This window comes from Cetorhinus maximus, chromosome 6, assembly GCF_964194155.1.
Source record: "Cetorhinus maximus chromosome 6, sCetMax3.hap1.1, whole genome shotgun sequence".
NCBI lineage: Eukaryota > Metazoa > Chordata > Chondrichthyes > Lamniformes > Cetorhinidae > Cetorhinus > Cetorhinus maximus.
Genome location: NC_135884.1, coordinates 59,656,337 through 59,674,356, shown reverse-complemented (window position 1 = coordinate 59,674,356; position 18,020 = coordinate 59,656,337). Strand labels below are relative to the sequence as shown.

At 44.0% G+C, this 18,020-nt stretch overlaps 1 protein-coding gene across 1 annotated transcript in view; it reads left to right on the top strand.

Moving 5' to 3' along the window:
* Positions 1-6,050: 6,050 nt before the first annotated feature.
* The window catches only part of LOC144682283 (F-actin-capping protein subunit alpha-2-like), a 40,119-nt gene continuing 28,149 nt past the window's right edge, over positions 6,051-18,020 (top strand). The window contains exons 1-2 of the mRNA XM_078544760.1: positions 6,051-6,101; positions 17,730-17,793. Of these exons, the coding sequence (XP_078400886.1) occupies positions 6,051-6,101; positions 17,730-17,793 (115 nt within the window). The remainder of the gene's footprint in view (positions 6,102-17,729; positions 17,794-18,020) is intronic.

The following is an 18,020-nucleotide window of genomic DNA, read 5'->3' as shown; positions in this document are numbered from 1 at the left end:
AGAATGAGAGGTGATCTTATCGAAACTTATAAGGTTCTTAGAGGGCTTGATAGGGTAGATGCTGAGAGGATGTTTCCTCTCATGGGGATATAGAACTGGGGGCACAGTTTAAAAATGAGAGGTCTCCTATTTAAAGTCTCCTATTTAAAACAGAGATAAGAAGGATTTTCTTCTCTCTGAAGGTCATTATTCTTTGGAATTCTCTTCCGCAGAGAGCAGTGGAGGCTGGGTAATTGAATTCAAGGCTAAATTAGGCAGATTATCGATCAACAAGGGAGTCAAGGGTTATGGGGGGCAGACAGGAAAGTGGAGTTAAGGCCACAATCAGATCACCTATGGTGGAGGAGGCACAAGGAGCTGAATGATCTACTCCAGCTCCTAGTTATTATGACCTTATGTTCTTGACTCCAATGGCCACACAGACCACATTTCCCTAATTCCCTTAGTACCAAAAATCTAGCAACCTCTGTCTTGAACATACTCAGTGACTGAACATCCACGGCTCCCTGTGGCAGAGAATTCCGAAGATTCACAATCATTTTATTGAAGAAATTTCTCCTCATCTCAGTCCTAAATGGCTGACCTCTTATTCGAAAACTGTGACCCTGTGTTCTAGACTCCCTGTCAAGGGAAAGATTTTCTCAGAATCTACCCTATCAAGCCCCTTAAAAATTTTGTGTTTCAACTTTTACCCCTGCTGGAAAGTAGGTGTTGTGCAGGTTGGGTGTAGACAGTACTGAGCATGCTTGTGCGGTTCATCTCTGCTCAGCCTGCCTATAGCCACTGTCCTGGAAGAACAGGCACACATGAGAGAGAGCTGATGGCTGCTGCCACCTGCAGTGCCAGACACCAAATGGACTTGAAAAAGATCTCCCTTTGACGTCATGTAGGTTGAACGAAGAATTATTAGTCCTGGTGGTAGCAGGATCTGGACAATGATACCATCCTTGGCACAAAAAGCCATTTGTCCCTCACCCTTTTTAATAAAAAAAAACATGAGCAGCATGTTACTGCAAGAATGGTGAGGTGCACCTCCCCATCCCATGAGTCACCCATATAGTGAGGTCTTCATATCTCCTGTTCTGTTGCTGCGAGGTGCTGATTGAAGACCGCATTCTTCCCAGTGAGGAGTGAGGGAAATCACTCAGAGGTTGTCACTCCAGCCTTCTACCATGTGCCACTTTTGGACTGATTTCAGCACTGCATTAGTGGCAGCTTAGGAGAAAAATTGCAGCACTCCAGCCTCAGCCAGGTATTGTATTCACCATTCTTTCAAATCTGAACAGTATAATTTTGGCCAACCTTTTCTTGATGTGTTTTCATGCTCCAGAGAGCAGTGGGAAGAAGCCAGTAAAAGAAATAGCGGAAAGTGAAGCATAGATTGCATTAAAAACAGTGATTGGGAGGTCCCGATTACATTTCACTAACCTCTATTGTGCATCAGGCAGTTAAACTCTGGCCCTGCATAAACCTTTCCTGAATTTAACCCATCTAATATACAGTGTGTAATTGAGATAGAAAGATGAATCCCAGGCAGGTTTTAGTGTAACTCTGGACTTTTATCGCCATCTACTGGCTGATATAATGCTTGCTGATTGTGACAAATCCTGATGTAAAGCAGGGACATTTTCATAAACGACAATTCGTTCCTGCTTTATCTTCTTCTTTTAAAAGCCATAAGAAAATAAGAAGTCAAGGACCAGAAACTGTCATTTGGCAGTCAAACTCATCTGTCAATCTCCAGCTATATTTGTTTTCCATCTCCTAATGTCTCCATCTCTGCTACTTTGCTTAAGCGATTATCACAATTCCCACTTCCTGTTAGAAAAAATGTATTTATCCTCTGGACATCTCTCTCACATGAAACATTCTGCTTGTTCATGTGGACCATGGAACTATTTGAAGAGAAGATGGTCCTGATGTCCTTAGTCAACATTATTCTCTCAGCTAATACCATCAAAATTAGATTATCTCATGGCTGTTTGTGTGATATTGCTAGATGGAAATTAGCTACCATGTTTGCATTCAAAATAATAGTGGTTAATGGTGATTTCATATAAGATTCTGAGGGGATTTGACAGGGTAGATGCTGAGAGGATATTTCCCCTCATGGTGGAATCTAGAACTAGGGGGCACAGTTTAAAAATAAGGGGTCTCCCATGTAAATTGGGGAGAAGGAGGAATTTCTTCCCTCAGAGGGTCATTAATCTTTGGAATTTTCTACCCCAGAGAACAGTGGAGACTGGGTCATTGAATATATTCAAGGATGGGTTGGACAGATTTTTGATCTACAAGGAAGATTGGGGGGCAGCAGGAAAGTGGAGTTGAAGCCAAGATCATCCATGATCTTATTAAATGGCTTGGGGGACAAAATGGCCTACTCCTATTCCTTATGTTCCTATGACTACACTTCAAAAATAATTAATTGACTTTGTAGTGCTTGGGCGGTCTTAATATTGCTAAAGTGCTACACACATAGCAATAGGGGAGCTGGTGGCATAGTGGCATTGTCACTGGCCTAGTAATCCAGAGACCCAGGGTAATGCTCTGGGGACCCAAGTTCAAATCCCACCATTTGAATTCAATAAAAAAAATCGGGAAATAGTAGTCTGACGATGATTGTGAAATTGTCAATTGTTGTAAAAACCCACCTGTATCACTAATGAAGGGAATTTGCTGTTCTTATCTGGTCTGGCCTACATGTGACTCCAGACCCACAGCAATGTGGCTGACTCTTAAATGGCCTAGCAAGCCACTCAGCTCTCAAGGGCAATTAGGGATGGGCAATAAATGTTGGCCCAGCCAGTGGTGCCTACATCCCATGAATGAATATAAAAACCATATAAGTTTCTTCTTCTCAGCCATCTGGCCCTACTCTGAATCAGTATTCTAGATTCCCTTTATGAAAACCCTTGATGAGGAACTGCTTCAACTTTTTCTCTCTGGACCTGTTGGGCTACAGAATGACATGCTATGCTGTCCAGAGATCAAAGTAACAGGTTTGGTTATTCCATCACTACCAGCCAACCCCCACTGATAGTTAGAAATGAATTCAGAATCACTAAATAGATATGAACACATTCCCACAACCCAATTTGCAAATTAACAGTTTAAATTTATTGAGATTGTTGGAATTTAGCAGGATTGTTTAAACTTGCAGGGATTAGAGTTTACCTGGGTAGTATAAATTTGCTGGAATTATTTAGACATCTCTGCTCTAGACTGTAAGACTTGATCCTCCTTAATTTCATTTTGCGTTAAATCTTCATTCCTTTGGAAAAATTATTTTGTACTTTTCTTTATCCAGATCTTGTCAGGTATGCCAGACCCCAAATGCAACTGAAACAACAGATGAGATGCTCTGCTTTTGCATCAGTTCCAAAGCCACCAAGGTGCGTGTGAGAATAGAGAGCCTATTCTTCGATTGTCCCTTGATGCTTTTGATGAAACACTGATCTCTGCTCAGTGCCTCTCTGCCTGCTTGAAGATGCAAATGAGAGCACGCTGGAACTAGCTGAGGACATAGTAATACCCAGCAAGTGGCCCTCATCAGTCAGGTATTTCTACTCAGTTTCTAAGCTGATCCCAAGTACTGGTTTCTGTGTTAATTCTGTAAATTACTCTGTGATGCAGTAACTCTGGGTGGCATATATATTAATGGGAGAATAATGAGTACCCCAGGATATCCTGAGAAAGTAGGAGAGACATGTATTGAACTTTTGTAAATTAGATTGATGGGGAGTTACCCTTTAAACATAATTACTTAGCTTGCCCTACTCATTTAATGCATGGTTACTTAAGCTCAGGCATCCTTAAATTGAAGCAATCATAATCAAGGCTGATACTCCAATGCATTACAGAGGAGGTGCTGCAATGTTAATGGTGCCATCTTGTTTTAATGAGATGTTAAATTATGGCCCTGATTTCAGTTATGCAGATAGAATAGAGAAGTTGGGACTGTTCTTCTTGGGGAAGAGAAGATGAAGAGGAGATTTGATAGAGGTGCTCAAAGTCACAAGAGATCTGGACACAGTAGATAAGGTGAAACTGTTCCCATTGGTGGAAGGGTTGCAAACCAGAGGTGGTAAATCTGCAAACCAGATTTAAGGCGGTTGGCAAAAAAAGCAACAACGATATGAGGAAAATATGTTTCATACAGCAAGGGGTTAGGATCTGGAAAGCACTGCCTGAGATTGTGATGGAGGCAGATTCAATCATGGCTTTTAAAAGAGCATTGGATCATTACCTGAAGCATAAAAATTTTCAGGGCTATGGGGAAAAGGTGGGGGAGTGCGACTATGTGAGAGCAGGTACAGACAAGATGGCTCAAATTCCCTCCTTCTGTGCTATAACCATTCTATAATTTTAATAGTTAATCATCAATCAACATCACTAAAGAATGATTATTTTGCCATAGGAAAAACTAGTTTGTTCTCCTTAAAGCAGAAAAGATTAAGAGGACATTTGATAAGAATAAATCAGGAGAACCTGTTTCCAATGACAGAAGTGTCGATAGCCAAAGGGCATAGATTTAAGACGGTTGGTAAAAGAACCAGTGATGATGTGAGGTGACATCTTTTTTACACAGTTGTTGTAATCTGGAATGCACTTCCTGGAAGAGCGATGGAAGCATATTGGATGGTAACTTTCACAAGCAAGTTGGACAAAAGCTTAAAGGGAAAAAAATAGAAAAGCTTTAGGAACGAACAGCGGTGCGGGATTAATTGGACAGCTCTGTCAAAGAGTCGGTATAGGCATTGTGGACTTAATGGCTCTCTCTGTGCTGTATAATGCCATGATTCTCTGATTATCACATTGCTGTCTGTGCCCACATTGCTTGTCATGTGTCCTACATTACAACAGTGATTACTTTTCAAAAGCAGGTCATTGGATGTATAGCGCTTTGGGCCGTCCTGAGGTTGTAAAGGGTGCTATACAAATGCAAGTCTCTCTTTACCTTTCCTTTAGATTATAAATACATTGAAGGCAGAACAAAGGGTGAAGAAAAATAATTAAAATGAATGGCCAAAAGTTAAGGACGCCACCAATCTGGCACGCTGGTCTCTGGAACCGATTCCTCCTTCCCTGCCTTCATTAAGCAAAGCTTCAGGCAGCGAACTTCGCAAAATTGGCCCTTGAAAATGCTGATATAATGCAAATGAAATTGTTGGCTCTAGTTCAAGACACAGAGAACCAAGCTGACTCCATTGTGAAGAAAGTCAATGAAGTTATGAAAGATGCCAGTACTGACAAGACAACCCAGATGCAGAACATAGTCTGTTGGAGTGAAGCAGAGGTGTCTGACATCAATGTGGATTTGTGAAGCTGACAGGAAGGATCTTATTTTCGCTTACATTTTATCATTTCCCATATCTGAAAAACATTAAATTTAAAAAGCAATTCCCACGGGTGCGCCTGAAAATCTAAGCCACTACTATATTTGAAATTAATTCCTACCGCCTCAGCATCGGCCAGTTCTTTCATTGGCAGAAGACGTTCCTGCTATTTAATTGTAATTAGAGCCAATGACACAAAGAGCTTGTCCAAAGAGGAGCTGAGTTACATGGGCCAGGATAGCCCCAGGTTTGAATCTTGGCCTTTGCTGAATGATGTTGATATCAGCGGACAATTGCCTCAGATTCCACGGATGTCCCATTCCTGATCGCTGATCCAGGAACTATAGCTGGAACAAGGCTTTGGATGCTGGAGGACAGGATTTGATTTGGCTGTAATGTCTCTCATTAGTGAGCATCACATCAACGCTCACAAATGAAAAGTGGCCAATTGATGAAGATACAGGAGGGCTGCAGGCGCCCATGAAATTTTACCCAGTGGTTTCTGGTCAAGAGAGTGAATTGGTGAGGAAAACAAATCTAGTTTGTTTTTATTGGGAATCTTTACATTTAAAACAGATTTTAACTATCAAATACACCTGATAAATACTTTACAGCCTACGAAAAGCCTAACGACAGTTTAGAATTCTTTCTATTTTGACAGAAGCTCAAACAATAGGGGGGCATGTCTGGAAAAGAAAGAAATAGAAAACAAACATGGTTGGATATGCGGAACAAAACAGAAATGGCAGCAATGAGAAGGGACAGGTGAATCATGGACTGTGGATATCTCCCAATACTATGATAGATCATCAAAGTTTCTCAGTGTCTGCTGATGTCCGAGTGTGCATCCCCTCTCGACTGCCCACTTACCCCCCCGCCGTCGTCCCACTGTAAAGAAAGAGCATGTATTTACATATCGTCTTTCAAGTCCTCTAGATGTTCAAAGGCACCTTAGCTAATGTAGCACTTTCGGGACACATGGCAGCCAATTTTGTGCACAGCAAGCTCCCACAAAGAGCTGCGATAATGACACAAAAAACAAGATACTGTGGATACTGGAAATCTAGGAAGGATCAAGCAAAGATGCAGTTGACATCATGGGTGCGGGGCAGGTTTGGTGGATCAAGTAGTTTCCTCCCTGTTTGTCAATTTCACATGTCGCCACACAGGGAAAAGCCTACTTCACAATGGCACTGCCCAATGCCATGTGCTGTGTGTAATTCAGCATTCACAGTGGGGGAAGGGGGAGAGTTGGGGGGGTGGTGGGGGAAAGAGAGGGATTGCCTGTGCTACGGAATCTTGTAGCCCTTCAGCTCCAGAACACTTGGAACCTCTGACTGTTGTGGTTTGAAATTGTCCTCCACCGGGTTTTGTTTTTAAAAATAGACTTAGTTTCTGTGGAGATGGCAAAAAACCTGCCTACCATCTCGAGAGAGAGAAAAGTAAGAGCTAAATTCTCTTTTCTGTTTGATTTAGTGGTGGTGACAGTTTTAATCATTCCAGCTTATTATGTAGTCCAAGGTGCGCGTAAGGAGCTCTGTTGTGATGTTTAAACAACCAGCTAGAGTTTCCTATGTTAAACAGATGATGGTGACTTCTTTGCTAGCTCACCTTCACAATTAACACCCTTCTGTTGACTTCCCACATCACACACCAATATCCTGTGAGGTTCTTTATAAGAACATAAACAAATAGGAGCAGCGGTAGGCCATATGGCTGATCAAACTGGCTCCACCATTGAATGAGATCATGGCTGAACTTTTTACATCAATTCCACTTTCCCGCCCTGTCCTCGCATCCATCCATTCCCCCAGTGCCCAATAACCTCTTGATCTAATACAATCAGCGAATGAGCATCAGCAACCCTCAGGGCTAGAGAATTATAAGATTCACAACCCTCCCAGTGAAGAAATGTCTCCTCATCTCAGCCCTAAATGATTGATCCCCTTATCCTGAGGCTATCACCCCTAGTTCTATCATGGCCCAATATCCTGTGTCATACCCAATGATCCACGAAGTCCAGTAATGCACTTTGATACTTTCTCAGGACTGATATCAAAGCTCCATTAATCATGATTTGGACCAGTCCGTTTCATTTCTAAATGCTTTCCTCATTGAGCTCCTGACTGCCACTTATCTCAACCTCAATTTTTAAAGAACATCATTCTTGTCCTCAGTTGTCATCTTAGGCCTCATCCTGTCTGATTGATCTTCTTCAGCAATGTATCCCACAATCTCTCCTTGTCTGACTTTGCATTACTACTTATTCCTTATTTGCTTCCACAATCATAAGGTGATGGGTGGAATCTTCTGGAGGCAACAGGGGTCTTGGCCACCTGCTGGAGAGCCTGCAAGAGCCTCACATCGCCTCTTTTCAGGAGAGCCTGTTGCACCTTCTTCCACTCAGCCACTTGATAGGCCAGCAGTAGGCCTTCCCTGGGATCAAGGACCCCAGCGACAGACTGTCGAGAGTTGCTGGTCAATCAGAAGACGGAAGCTCTATCGAATGGCAGAGCCACTGGGTGGGGACAGTGGCTGCTGCCAGTACAAGACCCACCTGAGGCCTAGGATCATTGCTGGGTCCTAGGCCACAGGTGGGTGGACGTTGCAGAGGAGGGCTGTTGCACCAAGGGCAGGGGGGTGGCTCTCAGTTGAAGCAGAATCTTGCCAACTTAGTCTTTTCACAGGCAATGCAATCATTTCCTGGTTGAAAATCTGAACACGCATTTGGTGGGTCCTCCAGTGCAACCATCAGGAAGGCATCCAAATAGGAACCTGCCTCTGGGATTGTTGTCCAGCTACGGATGGTGGGCAGGATGACGAGTCAGAAGCATTAATGATGCAAGATTTAAAAGTCACAGTGGCTGCAGTAAGATCAATGATGAATAGATTTGGGGAAGCAACATCTGCAGGATAGGGAAGTGCATTGGCGAACGGCTGCACTATGTTTCACTGATGCCTCCATGTTGGAGTGAAAGTACGGAGGCAAGTTTCCAGATGATGGGAGAAGGAAGCCAGCCAGCTGGACCAAGTAGGTATGGCTGCGGGTAGCTGAGGGGATCAGCAGCTGCAGTGTCATGAATATGATCTGTATATAGTGCAGGAAGTACTTCAATGACCTCTCGAGGACTGGCAAGCTGAGTGCCCTGCAACTATCAGCCATGACACTCTCATCTTCTTAGCAGTCCTCCATGCAGGATTAGGCACTCTGCATCGACACTGGGGAATGACTCCCTTTGTCGTCCTTCATATACACCAGCAACACTCTCATTCAGCCCTAAAATGATGACCTTGTGCCTCATTCCAAAGTGAATTCCATCAAATGTGGAAGTGTCTTATAATCCACACATGGAACCTTCATATTCCTACTCTTCTTTTTCTCATGCAAGGTAAGAGAGTGGATAACTCCCAGGAGAGAATCACAGAATTTTAATGGCATAGAAGGAGGCCATACAGCCCATCGTGTCTGCACCAGCTTTCCAAATGAGCATTATGGCCTAGTGCCATTGCCCTGCCTTTTCCCTGTACCCTTGCACATTGTTTCTATTCATTAATCATCTAATGCCCTCTTGAATGCCTCGATTGAACCTGCCTTCACCACATTCCCAGGGAGTGTATTCCAGAGCCGAACCACTCATTGTGTGAAAAAGTCTTTTCTCACATCACATTTGCTTCTTTTGCGAGTCACTTTGGATCTGTGCGCTCTCGCTCTTGATCCTTTTACGAGCGGGAACAGCCTCTCCCTATGTACTCTGTCCAGGAGGGGCGTCAAACTGGGGTGGAGTGCACTTACTGGCAATCCTGATGCCAATGGAGGAAGAAGCCCCACAGATTGGAAGGATGGCTGCAGGCAAGGCCTTTGCTGAGGGGAGATTGAAGAGCAGCGAGTGAAAGAATGACATATTAATAATTGAAATAAATATGAGCAGCTTCTCCAGTTGGACAATGGTATCCATAAGTATATAGTTCAAGATCAGCAGCATGTAAGGGTCTGAAACCACTATTGCCTATGTTCTTCATTAACTGAGGTTTCCTCTCTCCAAAACGGGCAATGCCAGAGATCACTGAGGAAGAGCAGCACTTTGACGATACACCAACACGTGTCATATGCGCCCTCCAGCAGCGCAGATACACTCACTTTGATGGGGCCTCATTCGTGGATAGAATGGGTGGCACAAGGCAAGGGGGATTTCATATGTAAGCTGGAGCAGTTGATAGGGGCAGTGATGACTGTGAGAATGCCTGCTGGAGGACTGAGAACAGCTCCAATCATGCCCAGCTTGAAAGACATGCTGAGCTTTGTGCGGGGAGGCAGGGGAAGTGAGGGGGCGGGGGGCTGAGGGTGGTTGGGTTGGTGCATATATACAGCAGTTTATTGCGGGGCAGCAAAGAGAGATGTGTGGGCATCTGTCAGAGTTTCCTAAGACAGTGCGCATCCTTCTGCAGAAAATAATGGAGTCCTTCCATGCTAGGAGTGCTGCGGTGACTCAGGCATATGAGCACACGCCTCCTCCATTGAAAGAGTGGCCACCCTCACCCTCATGGAGAGTCATATGTGGCAGTCCATGGAGTGGCTGCAGTGCCAGCGCAATGGCCCCACAGTATGTCAGCAGCCATAAGCAGTTTGATCAGTCAATGCAGGGATGGCTCAGAGCAGCATGGAAACCCAACCTGGTGGTTGCCCACTCTGGGTTAGCAGGGAAGTACAGGGGGGTCCTCAAAGGGCAGAGGGAGGCAGGGATAATGGCAGTGGAGGCTCTCCCCAAACCATCTGGCCCCCTCCCCCACATCCACAATCCCGTGTCTGTAGCCGACCCCTCAGCCCCTCTGACATAGCCCCAATTGCTATGCCTACCCCTAAGACTGAGGCTGCCCATGCACAGATGCAGGTGCGCTAATCTATGGTGGGGCCTTCGCAGGCACTGCAACCCAGAGGGCGTGTACCACGGGCATCTCATTCGATGGAGCAGAGAGATAAACCAGCGTTTTCCAAGTCTAACAGCCATATAAGTAGTACCATGTAGAAGTACGAGGAAGACAATGCAAAAACACTCTTGTTTGCACAATGGGATTCATTTAGGTGCCTTCTTTCATGATATTGTCATGATGGATAACTTTATTGGAATGAAACTATTTCCCTTGGCCACCAGTTTAGCCTAATATCATTCTTAGTGCCCCAGGAGTGCTGGGTTTGGCTGCAGCAGAGAGCTTTATTTGGAGATTAGTGTCTGAGGGAGTTTAAGGGTTAAATTAAGGGTTAAATTCTATCTAAAGTCTAGGCTTTCTTTAATTTAGCAATTAATTAAAAGTTGCTGTTGGGGTTGGAAGAATGTGAGTTTTAGACCAGAGAGGAGAGGCATACCCTCAGGACCTTCAGATGGCGGAATGTGAAGTGGTGTCATGATTCAAAAAGTGACATGATGCAGGGGAGGCAGCTGATTGGTAAGTAGGGTCAGGGGAGTACTTCTGCTTCTACTTTTTCTACTAATTAAACTGCTGAGCTTAAACAAAATAAGGTGAGGACTTTGGACTGTAGCGGGAGTATTTGGAGTGGAATAAGGCCCCTAGCATAGTTAATATTCTTTAAAGGGAGTAACTAACCAGCTTAATCGGAAGGGAAGAAGGCAAGTCATGCCAGCAGAGCTTGCACCAGTGGTATGCTCCTCCTGCGCTATGTGTGAAGTCATGGACACTTCCAGTGTCCCTCGTAACCATGTGTGCAGGAAGTGTGTCCAGCTGCAGCTACTAGCTAAATGCATTTTGGAGCTGGAGCTGCGGGTGGATTCATTGTGGGGCATCCACGATGCTGAGATTGTCGTGGACAGCACGTTCACACCGTGGTCATACCGCAGGTAAAGACTGAACAGGCAGAAAGGGTGACCATCAGGCAGAGTGGAGGAAGGCAGGTAATGCAGGAGTCCGCTGTGGCCGTCCCCTTCTCTTACTGATATATCGGTTTGGATACTGTTGGGGGGACTTCTCAAGGGAAAGCAGCAGGAGCCAAGTCCATGGCACTATGGGTGGTTCTGCTGCACAAGAGGGGAGGAAGAGGAGTGTAAGGGCTATATTGATAGGGTATTCTATAGAGAGGGGAATAGACAGGTGTTTCTGTGCCTGCAAGAGACTCCAGGATGGTATGTTACCTCCCTGGTGCCAGGGTCAAGGATATCTTGGAGAGGCTGCAGGGCATTATAAAGGGGGAGGGCAAACAGCCAATGGTCGTGGTGCATATTGGTGCCAATGACATAGGTAAAAAAAGGGATGAGGTCCTACAAGCTGAATATAGAGAGTTAGGACATAAATTAAAAAGTAGGACCTCAAAGGTAGTAATCTCAGGATTACTACCAGTGCCACATGATAGCAAGAGTAGAAATAACAGGATATATCGGATGAATACGTGGCTGAAGAAATGGTGTAGAGGGAAGGGATTCAAATTCCTGGGACATTGGGACCGGTTCTAGGGAAGGTGGGACCAATACAAACAGGACGAGTTGCATCTCGGCAGGACTGGGACCAAAGTTCTCGGGGGGGTGGTGCATGGTTTGCTAGTGCTGTCAGGGAGAGTTTAAATTAGAATGGCAGGAATGGCAAAGACAGAGGAGGAGGAAACAAGGATAGAAACAGAAGATAGAAAAGTAAGAAGCAAAAGTGGAAGGCAGAAAAAACAAGGGTGAAAAACAAATGGGGTCATAGTGCAAAATAAAGCTAAGATGACCAACAAGGTTAAAAAGACAAGTCTAAAGGCATTGTACCTTAATGCGCAGAGCATTCACAATAAGGTAGATAAATCAACAACGCAAATAGGTATAAACATTTATGATATAGCTGCAATTACAGAGCCATGGCTGCAAGGTGACCAAGGATGGGAACTGTACATCCAAGGTATTCAATATTTAGGAAGGACAGACAAATAAGGAAAGAAGATGGGGTAGCGCTGTTAGTAAAGGAGGAAATCAATGCAATACAGAGGAAGGATATTGGCTCGGAAAGTCATGATGTGGAATCTGTTTGGGTGGAGATAAGAAACACCAAGGGGCACAAAACATTGGTAGGGGTTGCCTATAGGCCCCCAAACAGTAATGGAGATGTAAGGGAAGGCATTAAACAAGAAATTAGAGACACATGTAATAAGGGTACAACTGTAATCATGGGTGACTTTAACCTACGTATAGATTGGACAAACCAAACTAGCAATAATACTGTGGAGGAGGATTTCCTGGAGTGTGTACGTGATGATTTTTAAGACCATTACGTTGAGGGACCAACTAGAGAGCAGGCTATCCTAGACTGGGTATTGTGCAATGGGAAAGGATTAATTAACAATCTTGTTGTGCAGGGTCCCTTGGGGAAGAACGACCATAAAATAATAGAATTGTCCATTAAGATGGAGCGTGAAGAAGTTGAATCCAAAACTAGGGTCATGAATCTAAATAAAGGAAACTAGGAGGCTATGAGGCATGAGGTGGCAATGATGGATTGGGGAACCTTACTAAAAAAGGGTTGACAGTGGATAGGCAATGGCTAATATTTAAGGAACGTATGCATGAGTTACAACAATTGTTCCTTCCTGTCTGGCGCAAAAATAAAACAGGAAAGGTGGCTCAACCATGGATTACAAAAGAAATTAGGGATAATATTAGATCCAAAGACGAGACACATAAAATTGCCAGAAAAAGCAGCAAGTCTGAGGATTGGGAACAGTTTAGAATTCAGCAAAAGTGCACAAAAAGATTGATCAAGAAGGGGAAAATGGAGTACGAGAGTAAACTTGCAAGAAACATAAAAACTGACTGTAAAAGCTTCAACAAATATGTGAAGAGAAGAAGATTAGCAAAGGCAAATGTAGGTCCCTTACAGTCAGAAACAGGGGAAATTATAATGGAGAACGAAGAAATGGCAGAAGAATTGAACACATATTTTGGTTCTGTCTTCATAAAAGAGCACACAAATAATTTCCCAGAAATGTTAGGAAACCAAGGGTCTAGTGAGAGGGAGGAATTGAAGAAAATCAGTATTAGTTAAAAAATGATGCTAGAGAAATTAATGGAGTTAAAGGCTGAAAAATCCCCAGGGCCTGATAATCTATGTCCCAGAGTACAAAAGGAAGTGGCCCTGGAAATATTGGATGCATTGGTGGTCATCTTCCAAAATTCTATAGACTCTGGAGCAGGTCCTGCAGATTGGAGGGTGGCAAATGTAACCCCACTATTTAAAAAAGGAGAGAGAGAAAAAACAGAGAATTACGGACCAGTTAGCCTAACATCAGTAGTGGGGAAAATGCTAGACTCTATTATAAAAGACCTTTTAACAGAACACTTGGAAAGCATTAACGGGATTCGACAAAGTCAGCATGGGTTTATGAAAGGGAAATCATGCTTAACTAATCTACTGGAGTTTTTTTAGGATGTAACCAGTAGAACAGATAAGGGAGAACCAGTGGGTGTGGTGTATTTGGATTTCAATAAGGCTTTTGATAAGGTCCTACATAAGAGGCTAGTAGGCAAAATTGAAGCACATGGGATCGGGGGTAATATACTGGCATGGATTGAGAATTGGTTGACAGACCGGAAACAGAGAGTGGGAATAAATGTTTTTTTTTTCCAGATGGCAGGCGGTGACTAGTGGTGTACCACAGGGATCAGTGCTTGGGCCCCAGCTATTCACAATATATATAAATGACTTGGATGAGGGAACCAAATGCAATATTTCCAAGTTTGCTGATGACACAAAACTAGGCGGGGTTGTGAGTTATGATGAGGGTGCAAGGAGGCTTCAGGGCGATTTAGACAAGTTGTGTGTGCAGGCAAAAACATGGCAGATGCAGTATAATGTGGATAAATGTGAAGTTATATGCTTCAGTATGAAAAACAGAAAGGCAGGCTATCATTTAAATGGTGATATATTGGGAAATGCAGATGTACAAAGGGATCTGGGTGTCCTTGTACATCAGTCAATGAAAGTAAACAGGCAGGTGCAGCAAGCAATTAGGAAAGCAAATGGTACATTGGCCTTCTTTGCAAGAGGATTTGTGTTCAGAAGTAGGGATGTCTTACTGCAGTTATACAAGGCCTTGGTGAGATCACACCTGGAGTATCATGTGCAGTTTTGGTCTCCCTACCTAAGAAAGGATGTACTTGCCTTGGAGCGGGTGCAGCGAAGGTTCACTAGGCTGATACCAGGGATGGCAGGACTGTCAACTGGGCCTGTATTCACTAGAGTTTAGAAAAATGAGAGGGAATCTGATTGAAATGTTTAAATTCTAACAGGGCTAGACAGACTAGATGCAGGGAGGATGTTTCCCCTGGTTGGGGAGTTTAGAACCAGGGGCCACGGTCTCAGGATACGGGGCAGGCCATTTAGGACTGAGATCAGGAAAAATTTCTTCACTCAGAGGGTGGTCAACCTGTGGAATTCTCTACCACAGAAGGCTGTGAAGGCCGGGTCACTGAGTATATTGAAGAAGGAAATTGATCATTTTTTGGATATTAGGGGCATCAAGGGGTATGGAGAGAAAGCGAGAATATGGCGTTGAGATAGAGGAACAGCCATGATCATATTGAATGGCGGAGCAGGCTCAAAGGACCGAATTTCCTACTCCTGCTCCTAGTTTCTAATTCTATGTTTCTATATTACACAATGACCATTTGCAGCTGAATGGATGTGAGCACATAGAATGTGATTGGTCACATTGTTAGAGGGTGGGGGAGTTGTGGCTTGGATTTACTTGAGGCAAAAGAATTGGTATGTGGGAAAGGGTCAGAACAGTTGCCATGGGGGCACGGGTACTAATAGTGTATTGCTGCATGCCTTGGACTCAGGTGAATCTTGCCTAGATGGCAGTGTCACAGACTTCCCTGCATGCAAGTTAATGGACATCAGCAGGATTTCTGAACTGACATGTTCTGTCTGCCAATCGGCATCTTTCACCTCCTCCTCTGAGGATGATGAGTGCTCAGCATCTTTCTCTGGCATCAGTTCCACTCTTCTCTGTGGTGCCTGGTTGTACAGAGTGCCGCACACCACCATAATACGGGAGACCCTTAAACAGCCACATTGCAGGGTACCCCTAGACCAGTCAAGGGACCAGAACTGCATTATCAACAAACAAACAGCCTGCTCAATGGTTCTCCCAGCCATAAAATGATGTCTCTGTGGTAGGGTTCCTGCATGAGTGACATCAGCCATGACTTCAGCAGATATCCACTGTCAACCAGGAACCATCCATCCAGGAACCATCAGTGGGCTGAAGAGTTGAGACACCTGAGACTGCTTCAGTATCAATGTGTCATGGCAGCTACCTGGGAACCTTGCACACACTTGCAGGATCCTTTTGCAGTGATTGCACACCAACCACATGTTGAAGGAGTGGAATCCCTTCCTATTTATGAATGCACCTGACTGATCTGATGCCACATGAGTACAGTCTATCACTGAGAGAATCCTGTCACATAGGCGAAGCCACCAATCCTCTGGGCTTGATTGGCAGCATCTATTTCAAATGCAATGTAGTCTGATGCCCTCGCATTCAAGGCATCCATCACCTGAGTGAAACAGATGGTGACCTGCTGCAGATGTTAGCAGCCTACCCCTGGAATGATCCAGATGCAAAGAAATTCAGTGTTACAGTCACCCTGACCACCATGGGCAATAAGCATCCACCAGTTTCTTCTGGCCTCAGGTTCTTCTCCAAAAATCACCTATTACTAGAGCTGCAGCCTTTGCAGGCACTGCTGCTCCAAGAGGTCCAAGAAGTTAATTCTATGTCTGTAGGCCACATAACAAAGGTAGTGCCTTCTTCTATCTGCCTACGTTCAGCTGTATATGGGTGCTCTATATGTTGCAGTTGATGCTCCTTTTCCAGTTCCTGGCCCTTCTCCCTGGGGTGAGTTGGGTGATGCTGCAGCTCCTCCCCCATTGAGAAGAACCTTCAGCAACTTCTTTTCCTCAACCCTATCAGTAACTATCTATCAATATATATTATTGTATATAATATATTAACTATCAAGGAGTTCCTTCTGAATTAGCATGCCTCTACCAATGGCTGACTTCAACCTTGACACTTTCCCCTTTTATAGTTCAATCAGTTTCAGGCCTCAATGATTTCCTGCTGTGCACTCTCCTCCCCTAACTTGCTGAGTTCCAGACACTAGGTGTGATCTGTGCACTGCTGGTAAAAAGCCACTGCCAAAAAAACAGGTTTGATTGCTTCTGGTACTGTTCAATTCTTTAATCTTCTCAGTAACTTATCCCACAGATCTACTGCCTAATAATGGAGGTTTCACCTCACTTACTGTCTTAGCTCTGTCTTCCAAAGTTTTAAATTTCATGGCTGGTTTTTAACTCCATAGTTACCATCATTGTTAATGATTTGCCACTGTCAACCTTGTTAATTCCCTCAGTAATCTGGGAAACTTGAATTAGACCATCAACTTGAATTAGGTCACCTTGCAGTGTCCCCTTTTCCAATGAATGCTGGCACTGGGGGTCTCCTTAACCTTTCCTCATAATCCAAGGCACATTTACACTTTGAGCAGTGGCTGAAGTTTGGGCTCCCACTAGTCATGCATTGACACAATCAATGACTGCATTCCCAAACTGATGGTGATATTCATCTTAAACAAAAACACCTGGAAAAACTCAGCAGGTCTGGCAGCATCTGCGGAGAGGAGCACAGTTAACATTTCGAGTCCGAATGACCCTTCAACAGAACTAAGTAAAAATAGAAGAGAGGTGAAATATAAGCTAGTTTAAGGGGGGTGGGACAAGTAGAGCTGGATAGAGGGCCAATGATAGGTGGAGATAACCAAAAGATGTCACAGACAAAAGGACAAAGAGGTGTTGAAGGTGGTGATATTATCTGAGGAATGTGCTAATTAAGGGTAGAAAGCAGGACAAGGAAGGTACAGATAGCCCTAGTGGGGGTGGGATGGGGTGAAGGAATCAAAAAAAGGCTAAAAGGTAGAGATAAAACAATGGATGGAAATACATTTAAAAATAATGGAAGTAGGTGGGAAAAAAAAAATCTATATAAATTATTGGAAAAAAAGGGGGGGGAATCTGAAAGGGGGTGGGGGTGGAGGAGAGAGTTCATGATCTAAAATTGTTGAACTCAATATTCAGTCCGGAAGGCTGTAAAGTGCCTAGTCGGAAGATGAGGTGCTGTTCCTCCAGTTTGCGTTGAGCTTCACTGGAACAATGCAGCAGGCCAAGGACAGACATGTGGGCATGAGAGCAGGGTGGAGTGTTGAAATAGCAAGCGACAGGGAGGTCTGGGTAATGCTTGCGGACAGAAAATATTCATCTTACTCCAGTGCATTGCATGAATGACATGGAATGGCTCCCTCTGTGTGAAATTCTAGCTACTACATTTTGTAATGTTGATTGCTTTTTTAGATTGACATCCTGAACAGCATTCTCTCGCAGGCCCCTCCTGGCGAGTTCAGCGAAGTTGTCAATGGTGAGTATCCATACTTGTCAAAAATTTCAGAGGTCTGCACCAGCACAGTGTGGCATGCAACAAAAATGGCGATTTTATATTTGAATAGCATAGAATGCTTTGATGGGAAGGTTAAAGTTGGATGTAAATTTTAGATAATTGAAGGGGGATAAAGACATAAATGAGGTTTACTCTCTTCTACAATCCCATAGCTCTTTAGTTTCCAACTCTCTAGACTACAAGTCTAT